Source organism: Atheta coriaria, unplaced genomic scaffold (genome assembly GCF_025399875.1).
Source record: "Atheta coriaria isolate IRGN ID8LTWV9N9 unplaced genomic scaffold, Caltech_Dcor_3.1 hic_scaffold_12_pilon, whole genome shotgun sequence".
NCBI classification, from domain to species: Eukaryota; Metazoa; Arthropoda; class Insecta; order Coleoptera; family Staphylinidae; genus Dalotia; species Dalotia coriaria.
Window position 1 is genome coordinate 162,139 of NW_027045454.1, and position 26,907 is coordinate 189,045.

At 37.5% G+C, this 26,907-nt stretch overlaps 7 protein-coding genes across 8 annotated transcripts in view; 3 read left to right on the forward strand and 4 right to left on the reverse strand.

Moving 5' to 3' along the window:
- LOC135801713 (uncharacterized) overlaps positions 1-937 on the reverse strand; it is a 5,718-nt gene extending 4,781 nt beyond the window's left edge. Inside the window, exons 1-3 of the mRNA XM_065315215.1 lie at positions 933-937; positions 518-572; positions 3-278 (exon numbers count right to left, since the gene is read on the reverse strand). Coding sequence (XP_065171287.1) covers positions 3-278; positions 518-572; positions 933-937 — 336 coding nt within the window. The remainder of the gene's footprint in view (positions 1-2; positions 279-517; positions 573-932) is intronic.
- The window catches only part of LOC135801685 (atrial natriuretic peptide-converting enzyme-like), a 13,825-nt gene extending 9,525 nt beyond the window's left edge, over positions 1-4,300 (forward strand). Inside the window, exons 2-7 of the mRNA XM_065315181.1 lie at positions 949-1,138; positions 1,379-1,592; positions 1,658-2,472; positions 2,547-2,760; positions 2,822-3,500; positions 3,975-4,300. Of these exons, the coding sequence (XP_065171253.1) occupies positions 949-1,138; positions 1,379-1,592; positions 1,658-2,472; positions 2,547-2,760; positions 2,822-3,500; positions 3,975-4,160 (2,298 nt within the window). The 3' untranslated portion in view covers positions 4,161-4,300. The remainder of the gene's footprint in view (positions 1-948; positions 1,139-1,378; positions 1,593-1,657; positions 2,473-2,546; positions 2,761-2,821; positions 3,501-3,974) is intronic.
- A 26-nt stretch (positions 4,301-4,326) lies between these two features.
- LOC135801687 (pyridoxine/pyridoxamine 5'-phosphate oxidase-like) lies at positions 4,327-7,237 on the forward strand. Of its 2 annotated transcripts, XM_065315184.1 has the most exons (9): positions 4,327-4,673; positions 4,742-4,841; positions 5,105-5,176; positions 5,286-5,488; positions 5,551-5,930; positions 6,385-6,484; positions 6,558-6,629; positions 6,690-6,895; positions 6,961-7,237. In XM_065315184.1, exons 5-9 carry the CDS (start codon positions 5,785-5,787, stop codon positions 7,088-7,090), a joined length of 654 nt encoding a protein of 217 aa, XP_065171256.1. In that variant the 5' UTR covers positions 4,327-4,673; positions 4,742-4,841; positions 5,105-5,176; positions 5,286-5,488; positions 5,551-5,784; the 3' UTR covers positions 7,091-7,237. The 2 variants fall into 2 exon arrangements, with proteins under 2 accessions (XP_065171256.1, XP_065171255.1); XM_065315183.1 differs by lacking the exons at positions 6,385-6,484; positions 6,558-6,629; positions 6,690-6,895; positions 6,961-7,237 and having other exon boundaries at positions 4,336-4,673; positions 5,551-5,745.
- A 109-nt stretch (positions 7,238-7,346) lies between these two features.
- On the forward strand, positions 7,347-18,770 carry LOC135801682 (multifunctional protein r-like). The gene is given in 9 exon segments (XM_065315177.1): positions 7,347-7,792; positions 8,350-8,488; positions 8,596-8,702; positions 8,705-8,871; positions 8,936-9,243; positions 9,303-12,441; positions 12,511-12,615; positions 15,747-18,137; positions 18,202-18,770. Coding segments are annotated over 9 exon segments (6,648 nt in total). The 5' UTR covers positions 7,347-7,698; the 3' UTR covers positions 18,400-18,770.
- On the reverse strand, positions 12,456-15,637 carry LOC135801683 (uncharacterized). The gene is made up of 4 exons (XM_065315178.1): positions 15,353-15,637; positions 14,951-15,240; positions 13,640-14,898; positions 12,456-13,567 (listed from the first exon to the last, which is right to left on the reverse strand). The coding sequence occupies exons 1-4, from the start codon at positions 15,559-15,561 to the stop codon at positions 12,647-12,649; spliced, it is 2,679 nt and encodes an 892-aa protein (XP_065171250.1). The 5' UTR covers positions 15,562-15,637; the 3' UTR covers positions 12,456-12,646.
- On the reverse strand, positions 18,420-22,150 carry LOC135801689 (uncharacterized). Its single transcript, XM_065315185.1, has 3 exons — positions 21,073-22,150; positions 19,204-19,357; positions 18,420-19,005 (listed from the first exon to the last, which is right to left on the reverse strand). The coding sequence occupies exons 1-3, from the start codon at positions 21,131-21,133 to the stop codon at positions 18,849-18,851; spliced, it is 372 nt and encodes a 123-aa protein (XP_065171257.1). The 5' UTR covers positions 21,134-22,150; the 3' UTR covers positions 18,420-18,848.
- A 1,446-nt stretch (positions 22,151-23,596) lies between these two features.
- On the reverse strand, positions 23,597-26,403 carry LOC135801678 (protein singles bar-like). Its single transcript, XM_065315176.1, has 4 exons — positions 26,032-26,403; positions 25,766-25,948; positions 25,554-25,694; positions 23,597-24,687 (listed from the first exon to the last, which is right to left on the reverse strand). The coding sequence occupies exons 1-4, from the start codon at positions 26,194-26,196 to the stop codon at positions 24,610-24,612; spliced, it is 567 nt and encodes a 188-aa protein (XP_065171248.1). The 5' UTR covers positions 26,197-26,403; the 3' UTR covers positions 23,597-24,609.
- Positions 26,404-26,907: the final 504 nt, after the last annotated feature.

Below are 26,907 nucleotides of genomic sequence, written 5' to 3' on the forward strand. Positions count from 1 at the left end.
GCGTCGTGGGCGGAGCACTTCTTGATAGCCTTGACGGCGCTGTCGCGGTCACCGCTGCCGGGGAGCTTCTCGGCCATGCGGTCGGTGTCGAAGGTGCCGTCGGCTTTCTGGAAGGCCATTCCGGTCATCATGCAGGTGTAGTAAGCGGCCAATTGGGGGTTACGTTCGGTGTACTCCTGTTTGCGCGCTTTGCCGATCAGGTCCTTGTCGACGGAGGTTTTGTCCAAGCATCCAGTTGCCAATTCTCTTACTTTTGCCTTCTCTTCATCGGTCAAGGCCTAGAAATGATTTATTCAACGTTAAAAGTGTATTTAGATATATTATTACTATAGGCAACCAAATATACATTAAAACTAACTATATTAACGAGTTATGTTGGCAAAACTGATGTTTTTGTTTGTGAATATGTTAAAAATGTATTTAATATAGGCAACCAAACATACACCAAACTAGTTACAGGTATTTTCTGGTTATGTTTGTGAATTGTGTTGTTTTTATTGAGAATTTGTTTACTTACATGAACGCTGATGGCAACAGCGGTAGTATTTAATAAAAATGTAATTCGTTTTACTCTTTTGTTCTAGACATAGTATGTGTCAATTCTATCAAAAAGATTCGCAATTTTATTTTAAAGATTTTAATTATATAAAGAATTGCTAATAATGCACTTCAGCGCGCCATCTCGGATTCAACTATTTAACTATAACTATGATTGAATCTCAATGCCAACTTTTTTCCTATAGAAAAAGGCCGTCTTTAGGGTTTTCCCGGCAATTATTCAAATTTTTCTAGCCGTAAAAACCATCCTTGGACTTTAACAAACATTTAAAAAAAGAATTGACCAAATTGGTGTAGGCGTTGTTGAGTTATGCGCTTACCAACAGATTTTGCGATTTATTTTTATTAAGATATACTTTTATGAGTTTTGAGACGGCATTTTGTTTGCAGATGTCTGTAAGCACGATGAGCACAAACGGAACAAGACAATATCGCCGTTCGGCGAGTTCAATTCTATCCTCAGATTCGGACATCCGTTTCACTCGCAGGAAATTGAGCAGACAGTACAAATGTGGCTGTTGTATTCTAGCAAGTTTCCTGATGCTGCTCTTAGCCGGTGCTGCCGCCATCTATGTCGGATGTAAGTAAATGAAGCATTCATTAATTTAATGCATGTGCTAAATACCACGCAATGTTAATTTTGATCTTTGAAACTATTGCATTAAAATTGTGAAACACCATCTGCGATCTGCAATGATTTCGCAACGTGTGCGCAAGGTGCACTATAACATAAGAAGGTGTAAAGAAGGTTGAATAGCCTTGAATACATTTTACACTAATATAAAATAAATTGTTGCAATTTGTTTGTTTTGTTTGTCAGACACGTTTTATTTTACGCAACCAGCCGAGGAGCAAGTATTCCGAGCTAGTTTTAATGTAATGGAAGGCGATGTCTTTCAAACACCAATGGCGGATCTCCAAACTGAAGAATTCCGGGTTAAAGCAAGGGATTACAAAGAAAGACTGAATCTTCTCTTTAGGAGGAGTAATTATCGGCTTGGATTTGCAGGGACTGATATTTTAGCACTCGATGGGTAATACACATAACCTAAAATAACCCAATATAACATAACCTAATTTTGTCTCTATCCATCAATAGAACTGAAGGTAAAGACTTAGTTGTCCATTTTGACATTCACATCGATCCGACTTATACGACAGCCTCCGCCAAAGATCTCCAAACTCTAATCTCTAACGAGGTGGCCTTGGAACAAGAATCTTTGTATTTCCGTAATCTGACCATTGATCCGCATAGTGTTGAAGTAATCGAGAATCATGTGATCAAAACAACAACCGCACGTCCCTCAACATATCAGATTGTCTCTGAAGCAGTCACTCAAACTCCAATTCGTAGAAAATGCTCACCACTGCAATTGGACTACTGTAAAAAGATGAATTATAACCTCACCACATATCCAAACATAATGGGCCACAATGATCTTAAAGACCTGAAAAAAGATGTCATCAGTTTTCGGGAACTAGTTGATGGAGAATGTTATAGATTAGCTTATGATTTTATTTGTAATGTGTTACAACCACGTTGTGCACGTGGTCCGGAATCGGATGAGATGTTGCTGCCATGTAGAAGTTACTGTAGAGATTTCATGACAGGATGTGGGGGACGTTTAACAAGTAAAATTAAAGAAGCATTGGATTGTAATAAGTTCCCAGAGTTTCACGGGGATGGTTCATGTATTCCAAAACCAGGATGTGTGCAAGAAATGCAAACAAGGGCGTTGTCCCCACGAATTTGTGATGGGGTAGTTGACTGTCAAGATCTTTCCGATGAGAAATCCTGTGCGTATTGTCCATCGAATTATATCCACTGTGGAATTGGTAGGGCTTGTATAAAATCATCGAAGCGTTGTGATGGTAAACGAGATTGTCCGGATGGGAGTGATGAAAGGGCATGTTGTAAGTTTTAACAAAGTATTTTCTGCAGTTTAATTAATTTACATTTTGGGTTTGGTTCTTTGTTTGTTTTGTAGTAACTCTAGCGCCTAGCATTCAACAAATGACGAAAGTCAAAGTCGTGACACCGCACCTCCCGCGTTACCATCCCGAGGGCTATGTTGTATTCAACGAGAAAGGCGAAATGGGTAAACTATGCACGGAGAACCTCAACAGTTCCATACCAGCGAATAAAACAGCGGAAATATTGCATATGGTCGCATCATCTTTGTGCAAAACATTATCATACGAGTAAGTTGATCATTTCCATATGCATAATATTAATTAATGTATATTTGGTTGCCTATATCAGGAGTGTAACATCAGTACAAGTAGAAAAAGACGCAGAAGATGATGTTGCATACGTTTCAATGGATGATCCTACAGCATCAGAGATCAGTTTTGTTCGTTCTGAATGCCCCACAAAACAAGTACTGAAAGTCTCCTGCGCGAATTTGGAATGTGGTGTGCAGGTAACCCACGAAGCAGGTGCCAATCCAGTGTTGGCCAAGATGTCCGCCCATGGTGATTGGCCCTGGCACATGGCCCTCTTCAAAGATGATGTACACATCTGTGACGGGACTTTGGTATCACCTAATTGGGTAGTCACCACGACATCTTGTTTCCAAGGACAACCGAAAGCAGAATGGTTAGTGAGGGCTGGAAGTGTTAGGTTATCGTCTTCATCTCCATGGCAACAAGAACGCCGTATTGTAGGAATGGTCAAATCTCCAGTTGAAGGATCAACTATAGCAATGGTTAAGTTAGAAGAACCTCTCATGATGACCGACTTTGTTCGTCCTGTGTGTTTGCCACAGCAGTTGCAAGCCAGTGATGCGTTGCACTGCAACACACTGGGTTGGGCACGCAATCGTGATCAGTTGCAACGTGTCGAGATTAAGGTCACAGTGATGGAGAAGTGCGAAAATATTAGCATATCCAGCGTGAATAGTCTCTGCACTGAAACTGCGTACGGACAAGAAGATTGCAGTGTAAGTAAACGCCATCTATAAACCAATAAACACATTATTATTCATTAACTAGTTTTGCCCGCGAATTCGTCCCGGTAGTATTTATTAAAAATGTAATTTGTTTTTTACTCTCTTGTTCTAGACATAGTATGTGTCAATTTTATCAATTAGATTCGCAATTTTATTTTAAAGAAATTAATTATATAAAGAATTTCTAATAATGCACTTCCGCGCGCCATCTCGGATTCAACTATTTAACTATAACTCTGATTGAATCTCAATGCCAACTTTTATCCTATAGAAAATGGCTGTTTTTAGGGTTTTCCCGGCAATTATTCAAATTTTTCTCGCCGTAAAAACTATCCTTGGACTTTAACAAACATTAAAAAAAAAAAAGAATTGGTCAAATTGGTCTAGACGTTGTTGAGTTATGCGCTTACCAACACATTTTGCCATTCATGTTTATATTATAGATGTGACATTTTGTGTGTGTAGGAAGAAGAATTTGCCGGTTCGCCGATGCATTGCCAGGTGAACGATGGCACAAGATGGTCACTGATTGGTGTGACGAATTGGCGCATTGCATGTGCGAAAAACGGCATGGAACGACCACGGCTCTACGACAAAATCGTTCCGAACATCGATTGGATACAGGAAACCATCAAAGCCGACACCATTTAAATTATAAGCACGTTCTAAATTAATTGTTGCATAGTTGTATATGTACATTTCTCCTAATTATTATATTTGTATCGAATTATATTATTGACGTTGACATGTAGGTACTTATTGTAAAATAAATTTAAAATTTTATTTTTTAATACGGTTCTCATCCTAATCAAACGAAATATCGAATATGTCAAAATTAAACATCGTACCTTTCATTAAACATTTTCGAAAATCTCTGCGGGATTTCACATCAGCAGTTTCACACGCAATGGACGACATTTCATCGAAGGAATCCAGCGAATATTACTTCTATTCTTATACGAAATTTAATAATAATGACTGCTATAATTCAAAAACTGAAGAGTGTAAGGATGAAATTACACATTTCACATCGCGGTTATGTAAAATCGACATCCCTGAAGAAAATAATGATCCGATTGATTTGTTTGCTAGCTGGTTGAAAGAAGCACAGGACCGGACTTCATTTTTACATGCACATACGATGAACTTGGCTACAATCTCAGAGTAAATAATTAAACAATCAAAATTTATTTATTTTTATAAAAATTAGTTTTGTAAATTAATTTTAATAGAAGTGGACGAATTAGTAGCCGTAATGTGGTTTTGACAGATCTATGCGATGGCGGATTTCATTTCTCTTCATCGAAGTTTTCAAGAAAAAGCAAAGATATTGTAAGAATTATTTAATTAAGTTTCGGAATTGTTTAAGACTAATTTAAATGTTATGAATTTATTCATAAGTGATTAATCAATGTCATTGTCAAGGCCAATGCAAAATTATTTAAATTTTAGTTATTAACCTATAGATGGCGTTGGTAACCAGTTAGCTACCATTATAAGAATGCCAACACACCAAACCTCGTTATCAGCAGTTGCTTCTGTAGCTATTAAGTTTGTTTAACATAAATTTAAATATATCAAAATAAATTTACCAGCTGACACATCCACAAGTAGCCCTGACATTCATATGGTTCTACACAGTCGACAATCTACGCATATCAAGACAAGTACGTATTAATAAAATAAAGTTATCTCACTCTGCATATTTACATCTAAAATTTTCCGTTTAAATTATTATCTATATTATTATATAATTTTAATGAAAACAAATTTCAGGTACGTGTTGAAGGCTGTGCGATCAAAAAAGATACCAATTACGCTCGCGAAGCATTCGCCAACGCGAGCATCGAGAATAGATTTCGAAGTTGCCTCTGTCGTCAAAGCTGTAAAGTAGACTGGCACGTCCTCAAGAAGCGACACGATAACTTCCTCCAAAGCGTACAAGAAAATCGAGTTCAGTTGCAAATGCCAACTCATGTGTAAGTCATAAAATCTAAGTTTACTTCGATTTTTATTGTCATTATGATTTACTACCTACTAGTGAGGCATTTCAAGTAATCCCGGAAAGTATCGAATTCTATCATAACCTCAACGACGCTACGATATCATCAGCTACCATTCCAGATCGAGTGTTGTTCACCAGAATAGATACGGATAAGTGGAACTGCGTTCATTTAGAAAGTTAAACAACTAAATTGTTACATTTTTATGCATTATTATAACATAATTAGTTTAATCATTGTGTATTGACTTGTAAAAAGTGTAGGAAGGTAAAATGGCTGCTGCTGTTTCAACTTTGTACAAAATTGAAGTGCAAGATGGCGCTAGACCTTTGGATTTGTTTCGGGAATGGTTTAATGATGCCAAAGAAGAATTTGGAGAATTCCATGCGAGTGTCATGAATATAGCAACAGTGTCTAAGTAAGTTAAATGTTTAACCTCAAAATATTAAATGCCAGCTTTTGCCCGCGACTTCGTCCCGGTAGTGTTTAATAACAATGTAATTCGTTTTACTCCCTTGTTCTAGACATAGTATGTGTCAATTCTATCAATAAGATTCGCGATTTTATTTTAAAAAATTAATTATATTAAGAATTGCTAATAATGCACTTCAGCGCGCCATCTCGGATTCAACTATTTAACTATAACTATGACTGAATCTCAATGCCAACTTTTATCCTACAGAAAAGGGCTTTCTTTAGGGTTTTCCCGGCAATTATTCGAATTTTTCTCGCTCTAAAAACCATCCTTGGGGTTTAACAAACATTTAAAAAGAAGAATTGGCCAAATTGGTGAAAGCGTTGTTGAGTTATGCGCTTACCAACAAATTTTCGATTCATATTTCTATTATATATAATTTTAATGATTGTTTAAGGGATGGGACCGTGAGTAATAGGTCGGTAGTGATGAAAAAACTCACTGATGATGGTTTTATGTTTAATACAACCCGAAATAGCCGCAAACATGAGGATATTGTATGTTTATTGAATACAATAACATATATAACCTATAAATATCATAATTTCACCTAATTTATTTCTGTTATAGCAAACACATCCACAGGTATCTTTGTGTTTCTTTTGGGTTACAACTATAAATGGACAAAAACATACCAAACAAGTAAATATTAATTAAAAACTAAAGAAATAGATGAGAAATTTAAAAATAAATTACGTGTAGGTTAGAATTGAAGGTGTGGCTAAAGAAATGCCAATGGAGTTTACCCGTGCAAGTTTTCGCACTTGGTCCATGCGTACAAAAGTTCGTTACGGTTTCAGCAAACAAGGAAATGAAATTGATTGGGATGAATTAAAGAAACGACATGACGAATACGTTAAACACCTCAGTGATGCTAAAGAAGACTCTATTGATATGCCAGCTGAAGTGTAAGTTAATCTAATTAAACATTTACTTAACATAACCTCACTTGAATGAATTTTTATGATTGCAGAGTTTATTACACTGTTATTCCTCATCGCGTGGAATATTACGGCAGTAAAATGGATCCCATAACAATCGGCGATCGTGTTTTATTTAGACTCAGCGATAACGTTTGGAATTTCGTTCATATCGAGGCGTAATATTAACAAACAAATTAAAAAACATCATGCTGAGTGTTAAATATAAATTCTACAAGTAAAACATTTGTACTTGTGAGTTTTCAAGAAAGTTTTGAGTTAAATATTGCAACAGGTACGAAATAAACGTTAAAATATTTCCAAAATCAAGTTTAAAGGGACATTTTACTAACAGGTAGATTTTATTGCGCTACCTGTAATAGATTTCTGACCGATTTCTGCCGTTTAAATTCAAATAAGTAGTTAATCTACCAAAGTGACAACCGGTTTCTCTGGTGGACGCTAGGGACGGTTCATGGCCTGAGTTGATCATCTCTTTTCGTCACAGTCATCATCAACGCCGACAGTTGAAAGCATTGCTTTGAGTATAACGCGCGCGATATTTCTTCCTATCGCGATAACGGCCTTTCTTATCGCACCTAACCGGCCGACTGCAGTCGCATCGCAATTACAAGTACTGCGAGGCACTTGCGAGCGCGGCGCTGAAACCCACCAGTGCGCGATCGATATTCGCGTGGTGCAGCCAGCGCTGTGCGGTCTTCCAACAATTTGCGCTTCTGGTTTATTTTTGTTTATACATCGACAACGCTGGAAGTAACCAACGTGTGATTATGGAGAAGGAAGTTTGTTATCTGTTGCTGGAGGATGGTACGGTGTTTCCGGGAGAGGCGTTTGGGGCACGCAATGCAAGAGACGGTGAAGTCGGTATGTCATCTATTTATTTTTCAAACTTTTTCAAATCTATATCAGCGGCGTTTGCGTTAGTATCATGTTAAAACCGTTGGTTTAGGTTAGATTCGCGAGCACGTGGATGGCCGCGGAGTGGCCTTGCGCCGAGCGTTGCGTTTGTTGTTCGTTTTGGCGGCGTGGTATTGATTTTCGCGAACGATTTGCGTTTGCGCGGCTTGAGGAATCGCGAAAGTTTTATTTTGTTGCATTGGAAAGCGCGCTGCTTTGCCTGCTTGCAGCGTCACCTATAAAGCAATATTTAAATTAATTTAATTTACTTAAATTAAGAAAATAAACATTTAATTTATGAAATAATTGCTTATAATTAAATGTTTATAGTTTAACAAGTAGTAAAATTATTGATATAACATTTATGTTGTTGTTTATGCATTTTTATTGTTTTCTAATGGTCTATGAGGCTACACATGCTTAATTTAAGTTTTATTTAAATGTTTATTCTCATAAAATCCGCAAAAATTATTTTTTACATGAATAACTCAACTTACAATGTAATATATAATGTCTCTTTGCAGTTTTCCAAACTGGTATGGTTGGATATCCTGAATCTTTAACCGATCCGAGTTATCACGCCCAAATTTTGGTCCTAACTTACCCGCTAATCGGAAATTACGGCATCCCAGAAGGCAAACATGATGAACATGGTCTACCTTAGTAAGTATTCATTTATTTTCCACACATTTTAAATTCTCCCGACAAAGAGTTATCGGCAAAACTGTAATAAAACAGCAAATTGTATGAATTTTTTTTTCTTTTCGCAGTTTTTTTGAATCTAACAAAATTTGGGCCGCTGGTTTGGTCGTGGGTGAACACTGTGATGAACCCAGTCATTGGCGTCACCACCAGACACTCTCCGAATGGATGCGTAAAGAAAATGTCCCGGAATTCAAGGTGTCGACACGCGCGCTCTCACGAAAAAGATACGCGAAAAAGGATCTATTCTCGGTAAAATAGTTTTTGAACTTCCTATAAACACTGAGAATGTTAAGATTGCGGATCCCAACTTGAGGAATTTGGTCGCAGAGGTTTCCACAAAGGTTTGTTTCAATTTGCATAAACAATTCTCATTTTAATTGTAATTATTTGCTGTTTTTTAAATAGGAAGTTAAAGTATTTAATCCAAATGGAAGTCCAAAAATATGTGCAATCGATTGTGGCCTAAAAAACAATCAAATCAGATGTTTCCTGCAACGTGGAGCAAGAGTTGACGTCGTTCCGTGGGATCACAAGATAACAGAAGATTACGATGGTGTTTTCCTGAGTAACGGTCCAGGTAATCCAGAAATGTGTCAAAAAACAATTGAAACAATCAAAGCGGTGATTGCGAAAAAGAACACACCTGTTTTGGGCATTTGTTTGGGTCACCAACTGTTATCATTGGCTATTGGATGCACCAGTTCCAAAATGAAGTAAGTTTTAATTCAAACCAACTTTTAGACCATATATTTTATTGTTAATCATGGTTTAGGTATGGCAATCGAGGACATAACCAACCATGTCTTCACCGTGGTACCAACCGCTGTTACATGACCTCCCAGAACCATGGTTTCGTCATCAATCCCGAATCTCTGCCAGAAAATTGGGAGGAACTTTTCTCAAACGCCAACGACCAAACCAACGAAGGCATTATTCACAAAACACTACCATACTTTAGCGTTCAATTCCATCCTGAGCACGTTGCAGGACCTGAGGACCTCGAATGTTTGTTTGATGTTTTTCTAGAAGTTATCAAAGACCCAACACAAAGGTCTGTTAAACAACGCATTCATGAAAGTTTACAATTTGACGGTTTGAAACTACTTTCGGAGGTTCCCAAAAAGGTTCTTATTATCGGTTCGGGTGGTTTGAGTATTGGTCAAGCTGGGGAGTTTGACTACTCTGGCTCACAAGCAATCAAAGCACTTCATGAGGAAGGAATACAAACTGTCCTGATCAACCCAAACATAGCTACAGTTCAAACATCAAAAGGTCTTGCAGATAAAGTATATTTTCTTCCGTTGGTACCCGAGTATGTTGAGCAGGTGATTCGAGCAGAACGCCCTGGGGGTGTTCTGTTAACTTTTGGAGGCCAAACTGGTCTAAACTGCGGTGTACAATTACAAAAAGCAAAAGTGTTCGATAAATACGGAGTAAAGGTCTTGGGAACACCAATTGAAGCCATCATTGATACAGAAGATCGAAAAATCTTCAGTGAACGTATCGCTTGCATCGGCGAGAAAGTAGCTCCCAGCATGGCGGCTTATTCGGTCCAGGAAGCTTTAGAAGCTGCAGAACAGTTGGGATATCCTGTAATGGCAAGGGCAGCGTTTTCTTTGGGTGGTTTAGGATCAGGATTTGCCAATAATAAGGACGAATTGAAATCACTCGCACAACAAGCACTTGCACATTCTACTCAACTTATAATTGATAAATCTCTAAGAGGTTGGAAAGAAGTTGAGTATGAAGTTGTTAGGGATGCTTACGACAATTGTATAACAGTATGCAACATGGAGAATGTGGATCCTTTGGGTATTCATACAGGGGAATCGATTGTAGTCGCACCAAGTCAAACTCTATCGAACCGGGAATATAACTTACTAAGAACCACAGCTATCAATGTTATTCGACACTTTGGTGTTGTTGGTGAGTGTAATATTCAATACGCTCTGAATCCCTATGCGGAAGAATACTACATCATTGAAGTAAATGCCAGATTATCAAGAAGTTCCGCGCTTGCAAGTAAAGCAACTGGTTATCCACTTGCTTATGTCGCAGCTAAGTTGTCTTTGGGTATAGCTCTACCTGATATTAAGAATTCTGTAACTGGTGTGACTACAGCATGTTTTGAACCAAGTCTGGATTACTGCGTGGTAAAGATTCCTAGATGGGATCTCAGCAAGTTTTCAAGGGTTTCTACTAAAATCGGTTCATCCATGAAGAGTGTTGGAGAAGTCATGGCAATCGGAAGGAAGTTTGAGGAAGCCTTCCAGAAAGCACTCAGAATGGTGGACGAATCTGTAAATGGATTTGATCCTTATCTCAAACAAGTTGACGATGAAGAACTTAAAGAACCAACTGATAAACGAATGTTTGTTTTGGCAGCTGCACTAAAAAGCGGATACTCTGTTGATAAGCTCTATGACCTTACCAAAATCGACAGATGGTTCTTACAGAAAATGAAACATGTAATCGACTATATTACACTGATGGAGTCTTTAGACCAGAGCACATTATCAAGGAATACATTACTTAAAGCTAAACAACTGGGTTTTAGCGATAAACAAATTGCTGTAGCGGTAAAAAGCACTGAGTTAGCAATCAGGAAACAACGTCAGGATCTTGGACTGATGCCGTTTGTCAAACAGATTGATACAGTCGCAGCTGAATGGCCAGCAACTACTAATTACTTGTACCTGACTTACAATGCAACTGCACATGATTTAGAGTTCAAAGAAGAGCATACTATGGTGATTGGTTCCGGGGTGTATCGAATTGGTAGTTCTGTCGAGTTTGATTGGTGCGCAGTTGGTTGCTTGCGCGAGCTACGCAAACTTGGGAAGAAGACAATCATGGTTAACTACAACCCCGAAACGGTCTCCACTGATTATGACATGTCGGATAGATTATACTTTGAAGAAATCTCCTTTGAGGTTGTTATGGATATCTACATCATGGAGAATCCTACTGGAATCATTCTGTGTATGGGCGGTCAACTTCCCAATAACATCGCGATGGATCTTCATAGACGCGGTGCTAGAATTCTTGGTACTTCACCAGATTCCATTGATGGTGCTGAGAATCGTTTCAAATTTTCGAGGATGTTGGATAGGATCGGTATTCTGCAACCGAGGTGGAAGGAATTAACCAATTTGAACGCCGCCATTGAATTCTGTGAACAAGTTGGTTATCCATGCTTGGTGAGACCTTCATATGTCCTGAGTGGAGCTGCCATGAATGTGGCGCACTCCAATCAAGACCTTGAAACTTACCTCAATGCAGCAAGTGATGTCAGTAAAGAACATCCGGTGGTAATTTCAAAGTTTATCTTAGAAAGCAAAGAAATTGACGTTGATGCCGTGGCTTGTGACGGTGTTATCCTCTGCATGGCCGTGTCTGAACACGTAGAAAACGCTGGGGTACACTCTGGTGATGCTACACTTGTCACACCACCGCAAGATATTAATAGAGAAACCCTGATCAAGATCAGACAAATCTGTCGTGCTATTGCAGCAAGTCTAGAAGTAACTGGCCCGTTTAATATGCAACTGATCGCGAAAGACAACGATTTAAAAGTTATCGAGTGTAATGTACGCGTGTCCCGGTCATTCCCGTTTGTATCCAAAACACTGGATCATGATTTCGTAGCAATGGCCACGCGTGTTATCATTGGGGAGAAAGTGGAACCGGTTGATGTGCTTCATGGATGTGGTAAAGTGGGGGTAAAAGTGCCGCAGTTTTCGTTTTCGCGATTAGCCGGAGCTGATTTTATGCTCGGGGTGGAGATGGCATCAACCGGGGAGGTGGCTTGTTTCGGGGATAATCGCTACGAAGCGTACATCAAGGCAATGATGAGCACTGGATTCTCCATCCCGCAGAAATCCATTTTGTTATCCATCGGAAGTTTCAAGGTAAATTAAACAAATTGTTTCTCGTGTTTATTAAACATTAATAAATTAAACAATATTTACAATTTTCAGCACAAAATGGAGTTGCTGCCGAGCATGAGAACTTTGTACAAGATGGGCTACAAGCTGTACGCCAGCCTGGGCACCGCGGACTTCTATACCGAACATGGCGTCGATGTAAGTCACTTTTTTCTATAACCTCTTAAAATTACGTAAACGTATCCTCGGGTTCATAACCTAAGCTGATCCTGTTGGCGTGGTAGCCGAAGGGATTCGTGACCTGAACAATTGTATCACGTGAGTCAATTTCGTCGTCGATGAGCTCATCCAATCCATCTAAATCTTCTTCTTCTTCTTCGCTTTCGGTAACAATGGTTGACGTGTCACTATTATCACTTGTTTCATTGGCCGAACTATTGATTACTGTCACTATTGGATTCACATGATCTAATTTATCGTTCACTTTTGGAATATTAGTGTCCTTGCCAATTACAACCTCCGTGTTGAAATTAACACTTTTCGTCTTCCTCGGCAGCATCTCAATCTTCTTTTGGTTTTCTTTCTCACTAGGGTCACTTTCATTACGTCTTCTTAACACTCGTTGTTTCTCCTCTGGTGGGTGTCGCAGAATCACCTCGTCGATATCAGAATCATCACTGGAAGCGCTTTTCAGGGTTGATTCGCTTTCTTTACGTTTGCGGAAGATTTTACCACGCACGTCACCATTTTGATGCTGGTGGAGTACCTTGCTGATATCTACCGAATTCTGGTTGACAACCCGAATTGGTGGAATGTGTACAGATGGCGATCGTTGAGGGAGGTCTGGTAGTGTAGATGGAGGTAGTGATTTTCTACGATGTTCAACATCCATCAGCGACCGCTTTTCGGGACCTTCCTCAAATGAACTCCGAAGCGCTTTTATAGTTTTCTGGTATTTGCTCGCATCATCGCCGCAACTGAGGTGAAATAAATAGGTTAAGAGTTCTGCTTGACGCAGATAACTCAACGCCTGTTTGAGGTTGCCTAGATTGTACAGACTGGCGGCCATTTTGATGTAATGGTCCAGAAAGAAGACAATAACCTCTCTACTTCGCTTGAGAGAATAATGTGGTGATTCTTCCGAGGGTTCCTGAATTATAATAAAATAGGAATGTGTAAGTAAAGTTAAAGAGTTAGATTATTCTTTTAAAATTATACTTACTAGGGAAATTCCTATGATATTGGACTCTAGGATGGAATCAACTGAAACTTTTCGTTCAGGTGTGAGATTCTTCACGACTACTGTTTCTCTTCTAGTTTTCTCGCGTATCATACCCTCCCAGTCGAGTTTAGTTCTCCGCGGTTCCATCGGTTTCTTCCGGACGGGCGCCATTGATTTCGTAAGGATCTCATGCAACTTTTTCACATCTAACTGCGGAAATGTCTCATCTCTATATTGCAAATTGCGTATAGCTGTCATAAAATGTATCAGAGGTTTATCCCTTGTTCTCGCAAACATTTCCAACGCGTTTCTAATGTGTTCCGAGGGAATATTCTCGAAATGATTTCGTTCTTGGACGAAATAATCCGGAAGAGAGCTTTTGCTCAACCGCGAACAGAACGAGTTGATCATTTGTACCAAACGCGCGCCCATTCGCGTATCGTTAATCACTACGTCTTTCTGTAGCTCCCAGAAAAGGTGGATGACTAGATGTCTGATGGTGACGCCATTGTGTTTTGTCTTGGGTTCCACGAAAGTTTTGAGTATGACCAGCATTAGCAACAGCGTTCGCACATGCGTGTGTGTGAGTTGCTGTTGGAGATATTTCTCCACCTTGGGATGCGCCAGTTCCCACTCCAGATGACAATTGGGATTTGTTTCACCTTTATATTTGGGTATGAATCCTCGCGGGATTGCAAGCCGATCCATGTGAACGATTTCATTCAACATTTCTTCATTTGGGAAGACGCGTCCTTTGTGTGTCGCCACTTGTGACTTTATGTAGTTGGATTTGATTTTGAGGAAGTATTCGTATGCGCCCTTGGGTAGTTGCACAGCTGGGATGATCTCCCATGATATATCACGACATTTTGATCGGCAGTGGATGCTGTCACAATTGAATCCAGTTTCTATTTCACTACTGTCCAATTCCAACAGTTTGGCAATGTTGGGCCAGTTGCGGTGGAATTGATCTTTCATTGCTTTGGAATTGACAAAGTACTCGTGGATCCAGAGATCCTCATCGTCCAGTGCGTCGTAGTTACGACGTTTGACTTCGCAGATTGGATACAGGGACTTTTTTATTCGGTTCGGATCCATTTTCGGCAAAGGTCTTATTCTCATTGCTTTGGTTATCCGGCCGTATGTTTCACTTCCGTCATCAAGTGAGCAGGTATCGTCGCTGGTGGTCATCGAACTGGAGTTGGAGGAGATGGAGGTTTTGAATTTCAAGTCTTCTATATACTTCAAACGTACATAACCTAAAAATATTTAAATAACTAAACAGTTTTTAAAGATTGCTAAATTCCTTACCTTGTCTGTGTTTTTCAACAACTTGGGCGGTTAGTGATGGTCTATCGATGTTTGCATAGTGGTTTTCGGCGTCCGCAACCACCTGAATGTTTTCGTGAATGACGAAAATGCGATTTGACACCAGCGGGCTGACTTTACCCTTATTGACGCCGTGACTTGCACAGAACTGCACGTGCTTGTTCACCAATGACAACGCGTCGTCCGGCTTGAGACAAGTGAGAAAGAGGTCCTCGGTGAGACTCAACTCCTTCACGCTGATGGTTTCGTTTGGCGTGGACTCGATTAATTCCCTGCAACGCAACGAATACGAGATAATCACAATTGAGTGGTTTATCGGGATTAATCGAGTATTTATGTAGAATGTCATGTTTCCTAGAAATCGTTAAGCGGGTCTCTACTCACTGGTCATAGTTTTGAAAAAACATCACCGAAAACAGCACTTGATTTAAAAGAAACATCTCGGGTTTAGTGCGGTACTCTTTACGCAGTTTTTCAATCTCTTTACGCGTGACCGTATTTTCTATTTGATTAAGACTGATGAAGTAGTCGTCCACGGGGGCCGGGTCCTCGCTGGGCCCGCTCTCGCGTTTCTTGCTACCGCTGCTGCCCATGACGACGGCTGCTACACCATGGGACTTGACGGTTGCATCTCAACTGACGCGCAGGCGGTGTTCGCACGCTTATCGCGGGATCTCGGCTAATCTAATCAATACTATCGAATCAAATTCCACGCGGTTGTTACGCATTTTTACACATGCGATCCTTGAGGACCTGGTGTTGATTGTGTTTTTCTCAGGTGGAATCCGTGCAATGGACTTTTGACAACATCGATGATATTACATCTCAAGGGGAACTTAAACCTCTAGCGGAATTCCTCTCCAAGAAACAATTTGATTTGGTTATTAATCTACCCATGCGTAATGGAGGTGCCAGAAGGGTTTCCTCGTTTATGACCCATGGTTATCGCACCAGGCGTCTTGCTATAGACTATTCTATTCCTCTGGTGACAGATGTCAAATGTACCAAGTTGTTGGTCGAGGCTATTCGAAGGGTTGGAAAGACCCCACCCGCAATGAAAACCCATTGTGATTGCATGACTTCCCGAAGTCTCATCAAACTGCCAGGTTTTATTGATACGCATGTTCATGTGCGTGAACCAGGCGCAACTCACAAGGAAGATTTTGATACGTGTACAGCTGCTGCACTTGCTGGTGGTGTTACCATGATTTGTGCCATGCCCAATACGAATCCTTCTATAATCGATGAGGATTCTTTAATGTTGGTGAAAAAGTTGGCGAAAGAAAAGGCCCGGTGTGATTATGCGCTGTTTTTGGGAGCCACCGAAGAAAATTACTCAACTGTACCGGATTTAGCTGTGGAATCAGCTGGGTTGAAGATGTATCTGAATGAAACCTTCTCAACGCTCAAATTGAATGATTTAACTGTGTGGTCGAAACATTTAGCGAATTGGCCGAAGAAATGGCCGCTTTGCGTGCATGCCGAGAGTCAAACAACCGCCGCCATTTTGTTGTTGGCGAACCTCCATAATCGTCCGATTCATATTTGCCACGTGGCAAGAAAGTCGGAGATACAGATTATCAAAGCTGCGAAGGAGAAAGGTCTCAAGGTTACATGCGAAGTGTGCCCACATCATCTATTTATGTCTACTGATGATATCCCGAGATTGGGTTTTGGTAAATCTGAAGTGCGTCCGGTTCTAACTTCACCCGAAGATCAACAAGCCCTTTGGGATAATTTGCATATAATTGATTGTTTTGCAACTGACCATGCTCCACACACGGTGGAAGAGAAGAATTCAGAGAAACCACCACCTGGGTTCCCAGGTCTGGAGACAATCCTACCCTTATTACTCAATGCGGTCCATGAAGGCAGAATGACCATTGAGGACATCATAAACAAATTCCACAAGAACCCAAAAAGGATCTTCAGCCTGCCAGAACAACCTAATACTTATGTTGAGGTAGACCTTGATGAGGAATGGGTCATACCCGATGCAATGCCCTACAGTAAAGCAAAATGGACGCCATTTGCTGGTAAAAAGGTGCGTGGTGCTATCCATAGAGTAGTGCTGCGTGGGGAGGTAGCTTATGTTGAAGGCAAAGTCCTTACCCAACCTGGTTATGGTCAGAATGTTAGGGAATGGGACAATAAGAAGATGATGATTGAGGGTCATAATCACAGTCGACCATCGTCTGCTTTAGAAAGGACATCATCTCCTATGCCCACAATCCACCACGATCTTTATAATGATGGTCAAACCAATGAGATCTTTACCAAATTACTAGCGGAAACTCCAAAGGTACACTTTGCTAATGATGGCTACTCTGATATAAGGATGAATGCTGTGTCCCCGTTACCAGTACCATATTCAGGACGAGCTAGAACTGAAAGTTTCAACGAATCCATTGCTTCAGCCACAGCACCACATCCGCACCCACACCACCTGGGTGGGAAACATATCCTGACAGTTGATATGTTCAACAAGGAGCAACTGAATGACATCTTTAATGTTGCACAGACATTCCGGATGTATGTTTCCAAGGACCGTTCATTGGATCATATCTTACGAGGAAAAATAATGGCGTCCATTTTTTATGAGGTCAGCACCCGGACTTCCTGTAGTTTCTCCGCGGCTATGCAACGTCTTGGTGGTAGGGTGATCTACATGGATGAGACTTCGTCATCTGCTAAAAAGGGTGAGACCCTTGAAGATACCATTGAAGTCATGGCGTCGTATTCAGACGTTGTGGTACTTCGACACCCAACACCAGGGTCAGTATTAAGCGCGTCCGAACACTGTCGTAAACCTTTGATCAACGCAGGAGATGGAATTGGGGAGCATCCATCACAAGCCCTACTTGATGTCTTCACCATTCGTGAAGAAATTGGTACGGTTAACGGATTAACCATCACTTTGGTAGGGGATTTGAAGAATGGTAGGACTGTGCATTCACTAGCAAGATTACTCACTTTGTATAACGTTCAATTGAGATATGTGAGTCCTCCTAACCTAAAAATGCCAAAACACATTGTTCAATTCATCAAAGCCAAGGGGATCGCACAGGAAGAATTTACCAGCTTGGAGGATGTACTGCCGGATACTGATGTTTTGTACATGACTAGGATTCAACGTGAAAGGTTTGAATCACAAGAGGAATATGAAGCAGTAAGTATACAACATAACCTCAAACATAAAATGGTTTTATTTTTATTTGTATGCTTTTCTTTAGGCTTGCGGACATTTTATTGTAACACCACAGTTGATGACACGCGCAAAGAGGAAGATGGTTGTTATGCATCCTCTGCCACGTGTGGGTGAAATCAGCCCTGATTTTGACTCCGATCCACGTGCCGCCTACTTCCGGCAGGCCGAGTGCGGTATGTTTGTTCGCATGGCCCTCCTCGCGATGGTCATGGGCAGATGTTAAGTTTTAATAATTCAGAAATATATTGGGGAATGATTTATTGTTCAGCTATAATTCGTAAATCGTATCCACGACTAGATCTTTCAAAATTCGTTACAAATCAGTCTTGGGCTTGACATTCGACGATTTAATAAATAAACATACAGGGTTTGTAACGTGTTAATGTTACAATAACGAATGTTATGTATTTGCATGCATGCAGGCGATGCATAACCTCACAACTTACATAACCTATAAAAATAGTTGTTGCATGGTGTATTGCTTAAAATTACATCACATTATATTTAGATATAGAAGTTTATATATCTACGTTGACAGTTTCGAGAAGTTTCAGAATTGTATTTGAGTTATGGGATTAAATTTTTTTACGTATATCTTTAAAATGTGTTTTAACCTAACCACAAACATGGCGATATGTATTATTAATAAACCTAGCGTGATAAAAATATATTTTACACAGGCGGTTCGGACATTGGAGTTTGCATTTTGTACGCAAAACTTTCAGTGTCTTCTTCGATGGTTTTTGCCAAGGTCGGACCTTTGAATCGCATCTTCTTGCGGCGTTGAACGTGATGCGCGTGCTTTGCTTGTTGGAGTTCTGCTAATTTTCTAGAATTGATACAAAAACAAAAAACACGTTTAACTGCGTTGTTTTTGCAGTTTCGAGAAACTATTTGCTAATCCTTGTAGCGATATAGTGATTAATCATAAATCTTTATCGTATTATTATACTGACACGTGGGATTAACATTACGCAAATAGTTAATCTTTTAATATTTTAGTTTTTTTTTTAATGAAATAACTTACTGTTGGCGACAGTCGATGAATAATGCGATGAGAAACATGATGATAATTATAGCCAAGGCACCAAAGACAATCATAACCAAACCCCAGACGGTGCCATCATCTTCCAAGTATTTATCATTCGGCATCGTCGAGGTTAACGGTGAATCCATTGATTCTGTAATTAAAATTTTAATTTAACAACAACAACGTTAATATTGCGTTTGTTTTGTTTGTGTTATATCACAATCAATTCGTGCAATGTTTTATTCATTTGCTCATTCGGATGTTTGCCAATTTAACAACGCAGTTTATGTTTGTATTGCAAATTCAAGTATTGTCGATTTGTCGATTGTTGATAAGTAATTAGAAAGTGAAGTGCAGTAATGTAGATACGATTATTTACATAGTTGTCAGCGTGAGCAAGGTCAGATACTGTCTGCAAATATATAATTACTATAAATCACGTTTAAATGCAAATTTCTCATATTGTTGGTTATGTTATGCATACGTATTATTCCCGAATTATATACGAGTGTTTGTCATTGCATCATTTATTGTGTAGTGTAGTGAAATGAAGGGCAATCGACATTGTTTACTCAGCAAACAAAAAGTTTCCAATTGCACTTGAATTCTCCGAGTTCATTCCCCATTATTTCGTTAGTGTTTACCGATGATCAATACTATCATGTTTGTTAAAGTATAGACAACCAACGTGACAGTTCTTCAATTCTTTTTATTTTGTACGCGTTTTAAGTTTTATTTCATGAATAAATGCGTCAGTTCACAATTCAACAAACTCATGTCTCATATTTTCGTGCGTCATGCCATTATCAATATGAAAACGATAAAAATATCGAATATTTAACCGCCTACTAAAAATGAATGAAAACTAACCTCAAACGCGATAGCGCAACAAGTAAATTCAAATAAATCATCATGTAGTTTTGTATCAGTTCTAATATCAATGTTCATCCGCATATTTGCCGTGATAACCACAAATATTTGATAAAATCATCGCTGATAGTTATCCGTATCAAAATTCGCACTATTTCCAGTGAAACAATGAAAAAAAATAAAATAAAAATCGTTTACAAGTAAATACCGCCGATTGAATGCGAATTATCAAGTTAACAACAGCCGTAGTTACTGCAATTGTTGGTACGTGATGTTTGTTGTTTGTTAATGCGGTGATTTCAGCGAGAGTGGAAAGTTTCGCGGCGACCCACATACAAATATGCATCGATATTGATAAATTAAATCATAATATACATTTGTAGTTGAAGTTTATGCTGATTTTAAACTGAAAAATTGATAATTTCTGATTTTCATCAAGTAAATCTATAAATACACGAAGATCAAGTTCAAATCTTGCTGGGATTCATTTTAATACGAAGATTATCAGTGCTTTAATAACGTTAGTCATTAAATTCGGTATTATTCGGGGATAAAATGATAAAAACGAAATTATCATCCAAAATAACATGTTTATATTAAAACTGCTGATCGTGTGTTGGTTTAATAACTTTGTTTATTATTAATATTTATTTTACAATAAATAATAAATAAAAACGTTGGAAATGTACAAGTACGGTGTTGCTAGGGTAGTCTAACCTATGTTCAGTACTTGTACAGCATCTCCAACATAGAATTTTTTAAATTTCGAATTTTTTAGGTTAAAAATCACTAATTTTAGATTAAATAAATTATAATCTCTATGTTTTTAAACGTATTTTACGTTCGTGTTAATAAAAATCACAAATTTGCTTTTTTCACAACTATTTAAACAAATTTACAAACCGTCTAACTAAGTATATAACTTTCTCTAAATATAAAGAGATATTTCTTAGAAAATTTAAATAAATTGTCAAAATGACAGCACAATAGACTTACCATCAATCCATTGTGGACTTCCGTTCGCCAATTGATTTTCTATTCCTAGCGCTCGTTCCATTTCGCCGAGTAGCACGACTGCACCGCGGAATTAAATGCGATTAATTTGTTGCTATCACAGTCACACTTTGCCCGCACCAACTTGTCTACTTAAACTTGTATATTTAAAGTATTTAAATGTAATCAATCAATGTATTAGTACTAGCAACATTTGAATTCATGCTGTTTTAGTCAAATGACATTGAAACGCACGTGTTGCACACTTTTGACGTCCATCACAGGCAAACTACAGATGATTCAGTTCCGTATTCGTGTTTGTTATAAATTATTAGATTATTACCGCTGGTAACACTTGTTTTAATTAAATTACATTCAAGTTATATAAAGTGTAATTGCATTCACTTTTCTTTTGTGTTTTTTGTTGCTTTTGTTGCCTGTTGAATAGTTTAGTGTTCGGTCGTGGTGAATCAGTGAATGTGCAACAATACAACTTAGGTAGTTGAGCAGTGAGTGAACAGTAAGTGAAACTTTTCACTTCTCGCTTCTCGCTACCAGCGTAAATGGTTGAGAAGCGAAGCGAGGAACCACCGCACAACCGACGAACTGCTAACGACTGACAACCGAATTCTGATGGTCATAGTTAAGTTGGCGCTCAGTCGAGTTGACTGAGTACTTCTACCACAAACGATGATTCGACCGTTTTCAACTGACGTGTCGTGTCTTCTTGGTAACACTACTTTACTTTTCCTCTGCACTTTTAGTCTACTGTGATGTTTGCTACGCTTGATCTAATCTACCATGGTGAGGTCAATCGTGATTTTTGAATATTTTTACTTGAAATAAGGCTAAAATGTTGTCTTTGAGTGTTTTATGTTCTTCCGGTTGGTATAGAAACCTCGAAATTTAATATAGGGTGTTTTAATACTGAATTTTATCTTAAAATATTGTTTATAATTGGATTCTATTCGTCTTTGACATAGATTATTAGGTTTTATGCTTGTTCTTGAAGTGATTATAAGATATAATGTGTTTATTATGTTTATTATGTTTTTTAACATACGTAGACGTGTTTTGAATCTTTTTGAAGCGTTTGTAATATGTGTAATCACGTATGCGGTGCTGAAGGATGAGAAATGAGAAGCGAGAAGCGAGAAACGAGAATCTATACACTAGAACATACACAAACATCCGTACCACCCGTACCAGTCGCTACTATTCATAGAAGCGTTTTTATGCTTGCATTCAACTTCAATCAATATGAAATATAAAACCGGCATAATTAAATAATTAAAGCAAAATACGATAGGAGTGTTTGTTGGGTTTTTCTATGCAAGCTGTATTATGTTCGGTTGATAATTTAGTAAAAGGCGAATGTAAAATGGCGAATTTATATTCTCTAACGCCATCTGTCAACTTAAAATGGAAATGCAAAGAACGTAAAAGAAAGTGAAAATAAAAGGGATTACAGCCTTTTCTAGTTCTGTTATCATTACTACTGTTGTGATCCATGGGTTAAATTGATTTTATTGACTGATCTATAGTAACTAATATATGGAACTCAAGGCAAAAAATGTTATTTTTCTCATAATTCAAAAAAATTGCCTGCAAAACACAACGTTTCTATAATATAAAAATGAATCGCAAAATGTGTTGGTAAGCGCATAACTCAACAACGCCTCGACCAATTTGGCCAATTCTTTCTTAAACATGTTCGTTGAAGTCTAAGGATGGTTTTTACGGGGAGAAAAATTCTAATTCTTAGTGGTCCCCGATGGTCCCCGAATGGTTATAGGCTACTTTTTTATTTAATAAAAAAAAATTATTTTTGAAATAAAATAAAGAAATTGTTTAGCCAATAATACCTCTGCAATCTCTGCATCTGGCTAATTAACTACTTTAACGCCATCTAGCATTCCATCTAAAATTTAAAACTTTATTGCATGTAGTAATTTTTTCACATAGATAATCCAAGCCAAGCGGTGAAATATACATTCTTTCTATCAATCCGTTTCAACTATGTATAATGATTTCTAATATTTATTTGATGGATTCATCGCGAGCGAAGCGGCGGGTTAAAGCTAGTTCTTTATAAAATTAATTTCTTTAAAATAAAATTGCGAATCTTCTTGATAGAATTGTCACATACTATCTCTAGAACAAGAGAGTGAAAATAAATTACATTTTTATTAAACACTACCGGGACGAATTCGTGGGCAAAAACCAGTAAGAAATAAAAATAAAGCAATTTCTGATTTTTTATTTTTATATATTAGGTAAAGACATTCACCGTTTGAATTCATAGAAAATATCTTGAAATGCCTCTTAAAAACCGCTATTTTTATATTTCTGCAAATTTAATATCTTGACGCAGAAGTATATTAATCAATCACAGCTTATAGAAATGATATTCATCTTAATCAGGTATTTTTATAACTCCGAAACATTAATCCATTCTAATTAATCTGATAATATTCCCTGAATTATGATATATTTAATTACATTTCCATTAATTACTTAAGATTACTTGAAACTTATTAAAATTTTATTTTTAACTATAAATGTACTTTACAATCCACAATAGTATTATTCCTATAAACTTTAAAGCCTAGGATTAATAGATTATTTACAAAACCTTGTTTTACGAAGCGAATTTGGTTGTTAAATCATAAAATGCTCCAAATATTCCTAATATTACTCTTATCAAGCCTTTTACTTAAATATGTACTTGCAAACTCGTCTTATATGCGACTTAGGAAAGTACTAAATTTATATTGCACATTGTTCCATATAATTAAAGCTTTTATTTCAATTAATTCCAATCAATCTGAGTCATTTTCGAGTATCAATCAAATATTCGAAGCGAAATTCTCGTGAAATTCACTGTTTTTATTTATATAAATAATACAAATAATAAATAATCAAATAATCGCATCCGTTGAGTTAATAATTTTGTTATTTTGTAATATAAAATGAATCGCAAAATCTGTTAGTAAGCGCATAACTCAACAACGCCTAAACCAAATTGGCCGATTATTTTTTTTTAAATGTTTGTTAAAGTTCAAGGATGGTTTTTACGCCAAGAAAAATTCGAATAATTGTCGGGAAACCTCTAAAGACAGCCCTTTTCTATAGGATAAACGTTGGCATTGAGATTCAATCATAGTTATAGTTATATTGTTGAATCCGAGATGGCGCGCTGAAGTGCATTATTAGCAATTCTTTATATAATTAATTTCTTTAAAATAATATTGCGATTCTTATTGATAGAATTGACACATACAATGTCTAGAACAAGAAAGTAAAATCAAATTACATTTTTATTATACACTACCGGGACGAAATCGCAGGCAAAAGCTAGTTTTGTAATAAATTAAATATTTCATGTGTTGCACATCCGAAAAAACAAAACACAAAACTTGTTTAGTATTTTGAGCAAGAACAGTAGACTGTTGACATGTTGCGTAGTCGATTTCATGTTCTAACTTTACTATTAACATTTCTTAATGACACTGTTACTGATTACGGCGTGTAATTAGCTTATCTATAGCCTTTGTAGAATTTGTACGCTTTGTATGCGTCGTATCCATGCAGGATGCCCACTATTCCACCCAACATCTGCAAACAAACACATGATTACAATTAATTAACATTTTTTACAGTGTTTGAGTTGCGGTATAAACACCGAACACGTGTCTTAATGTCGCCAGTGACGTAACAGAATTCATATTCATTTAAAAACATTCGACGATAAAAGTTTATTCATTCAAATGACAAGTTATGAACAATATGAACAATCAATAAACTTTATTAAACTCCATTAGAGTATTCAGAAGTTCTCCGAACCGATTACCGAACCATTGATAACACTTGAAACGTATTTAAACACTTTAAATCTAAGTGTCAACGTCACAGACAACATCAGTATGGTCATTAATAAATGATTAAGATAATTGTTTAATAATTTATAGTTGAGTGTAGTTGTAATTTTTATAAAGTAATAAATTATTACGTGCGATGTGATATGGCGGTTTTGTATTCATTAAATGTAAATCAGCACTTGGAGACATTATTTAATCTTGGTACAATTTTTGTTTTGTTTTTATTTGAGTAGTATTGTAACGCGAAACGCGAGAGAAGCTGTAACATTGCGATTGCATGTAGAACAAGTGATAAGTAGCTGTTTTATAGATTTTAATCATTAGAAGAATTATTATGTAGATATTTATTGTTTTATCGAGTGGATTCGAAATATTTTTGATAAAATTTTTTGAATTTTTGAAAAATTCACGGTTTAATGTACTGGACTCATGATACATGTGTGTTATGAAAGTTGCCTATGATAAAAACAAAACTTTCAGTTCAATTCCTGGGTAAAATGTTAAAAGTATAAATATTAGATAATAGAAGTTATTTATTAATACTATTAGGAATTTGTTATAATACTGATAAGGTGTAGTATCTTATTTTGGTGTAATACTTACATATGCAGCTGACATTGCAGGATAAACTTGAAAATAAGGCACGATTATGTATTGAGGATACAAAAAGGTCGTCACAGCGAAAGCGAGATAAAAACTCGAGCTAAGATAACTGAAAGATGCCATTGCATTAAAGAACAGTTCCTAAAAGATTAATTAATTAATTAAATAGTTATCTATGTTTTTGTTTATTTTTATATTATTACGATACTTACAAATAATGATTGTCGAATCAAATTAAACGAATTCGTTGAGAATATATAACAGACCAAAAGTAGAAAACTCGTCATTAATCCCCAGGAAACTGTTGTTAGGAAACCATGATAAGCTGTACCCATTGTAGCTGCATAGGGAAGACCAAAATTTATTGCTAGACTTTGACAAAATGATGCTAGAATCTTTAAAGAACAAAAAATAATTATTTTTAATATAACTGCAAAATATTTATATTTTATAAGATATTTTATGTTGAATTACTTACAACTTGAACAATTTTTAATATTCCATCTTCAGATCGTACAAATCCTGTGTTTAAACACGTGAAACAACTGCAGCAGCAACAATTAATTCCTGTTGATGGTGCGTTTGTTGCTCTTGGTGAATTTGCCATTCGAATAATTGGTCCTCGATTTGGTGAAGCCAACATTTTAATCACAATTTAATTATTCTAACTTTTAAACTTTAATTTGAATTCTCTTCCCTTGAATGTGTGTTCTGCTCTGCAGACACGAGCCAAACTGTTGCAGGCTGCAGGCTGGAATAGTTTCATCTCGCTTGCAGCTTCCTTCAGCCTATATTTGGGTTGAATTCTGAAAGCTTCAGCTCTGCAGGAGGTAAATGTGTCGCTCGTGCCATTCACACGCGTGCGTTGCGTTTTTATTTCAGGGTGAATAAACACTGCAGGGTGAGACATACAAATTACAGTTATAAATAGATAGCATTTGAAAGTTTAGTCTCGCTGCAGGGTTTTGTGCATTTCATTTTGATGATGTGGTCGGTAGGGTCGTCAACGTCGTCAATGCCTGCCATCCAGCAGAAGCGGTGTGCTATTTTTGTACATTTATTGCTTGTCGCGTCATCAACGACAAACGCACATTCAGCATACGTATAATTAAATATCCTGCTGGGGAATTTTTTGCAAGTGAATGCATTGCTAAATTTATTTAATTGCTGAAGTGTATTAATGGTTGCATATATTAATGTTAAATGAATAGATGTGAAGTTAAGCGTATTAAATTTCATTTAATCTATAATATGAGAATGAATTGCAAGATCTGTTGGTAAGCGCATAACTTAACAACGCCTAGACCAATTTGGCCAATTCTTATTTTCAAATGTTCGTTAAAGTTCAAGAATG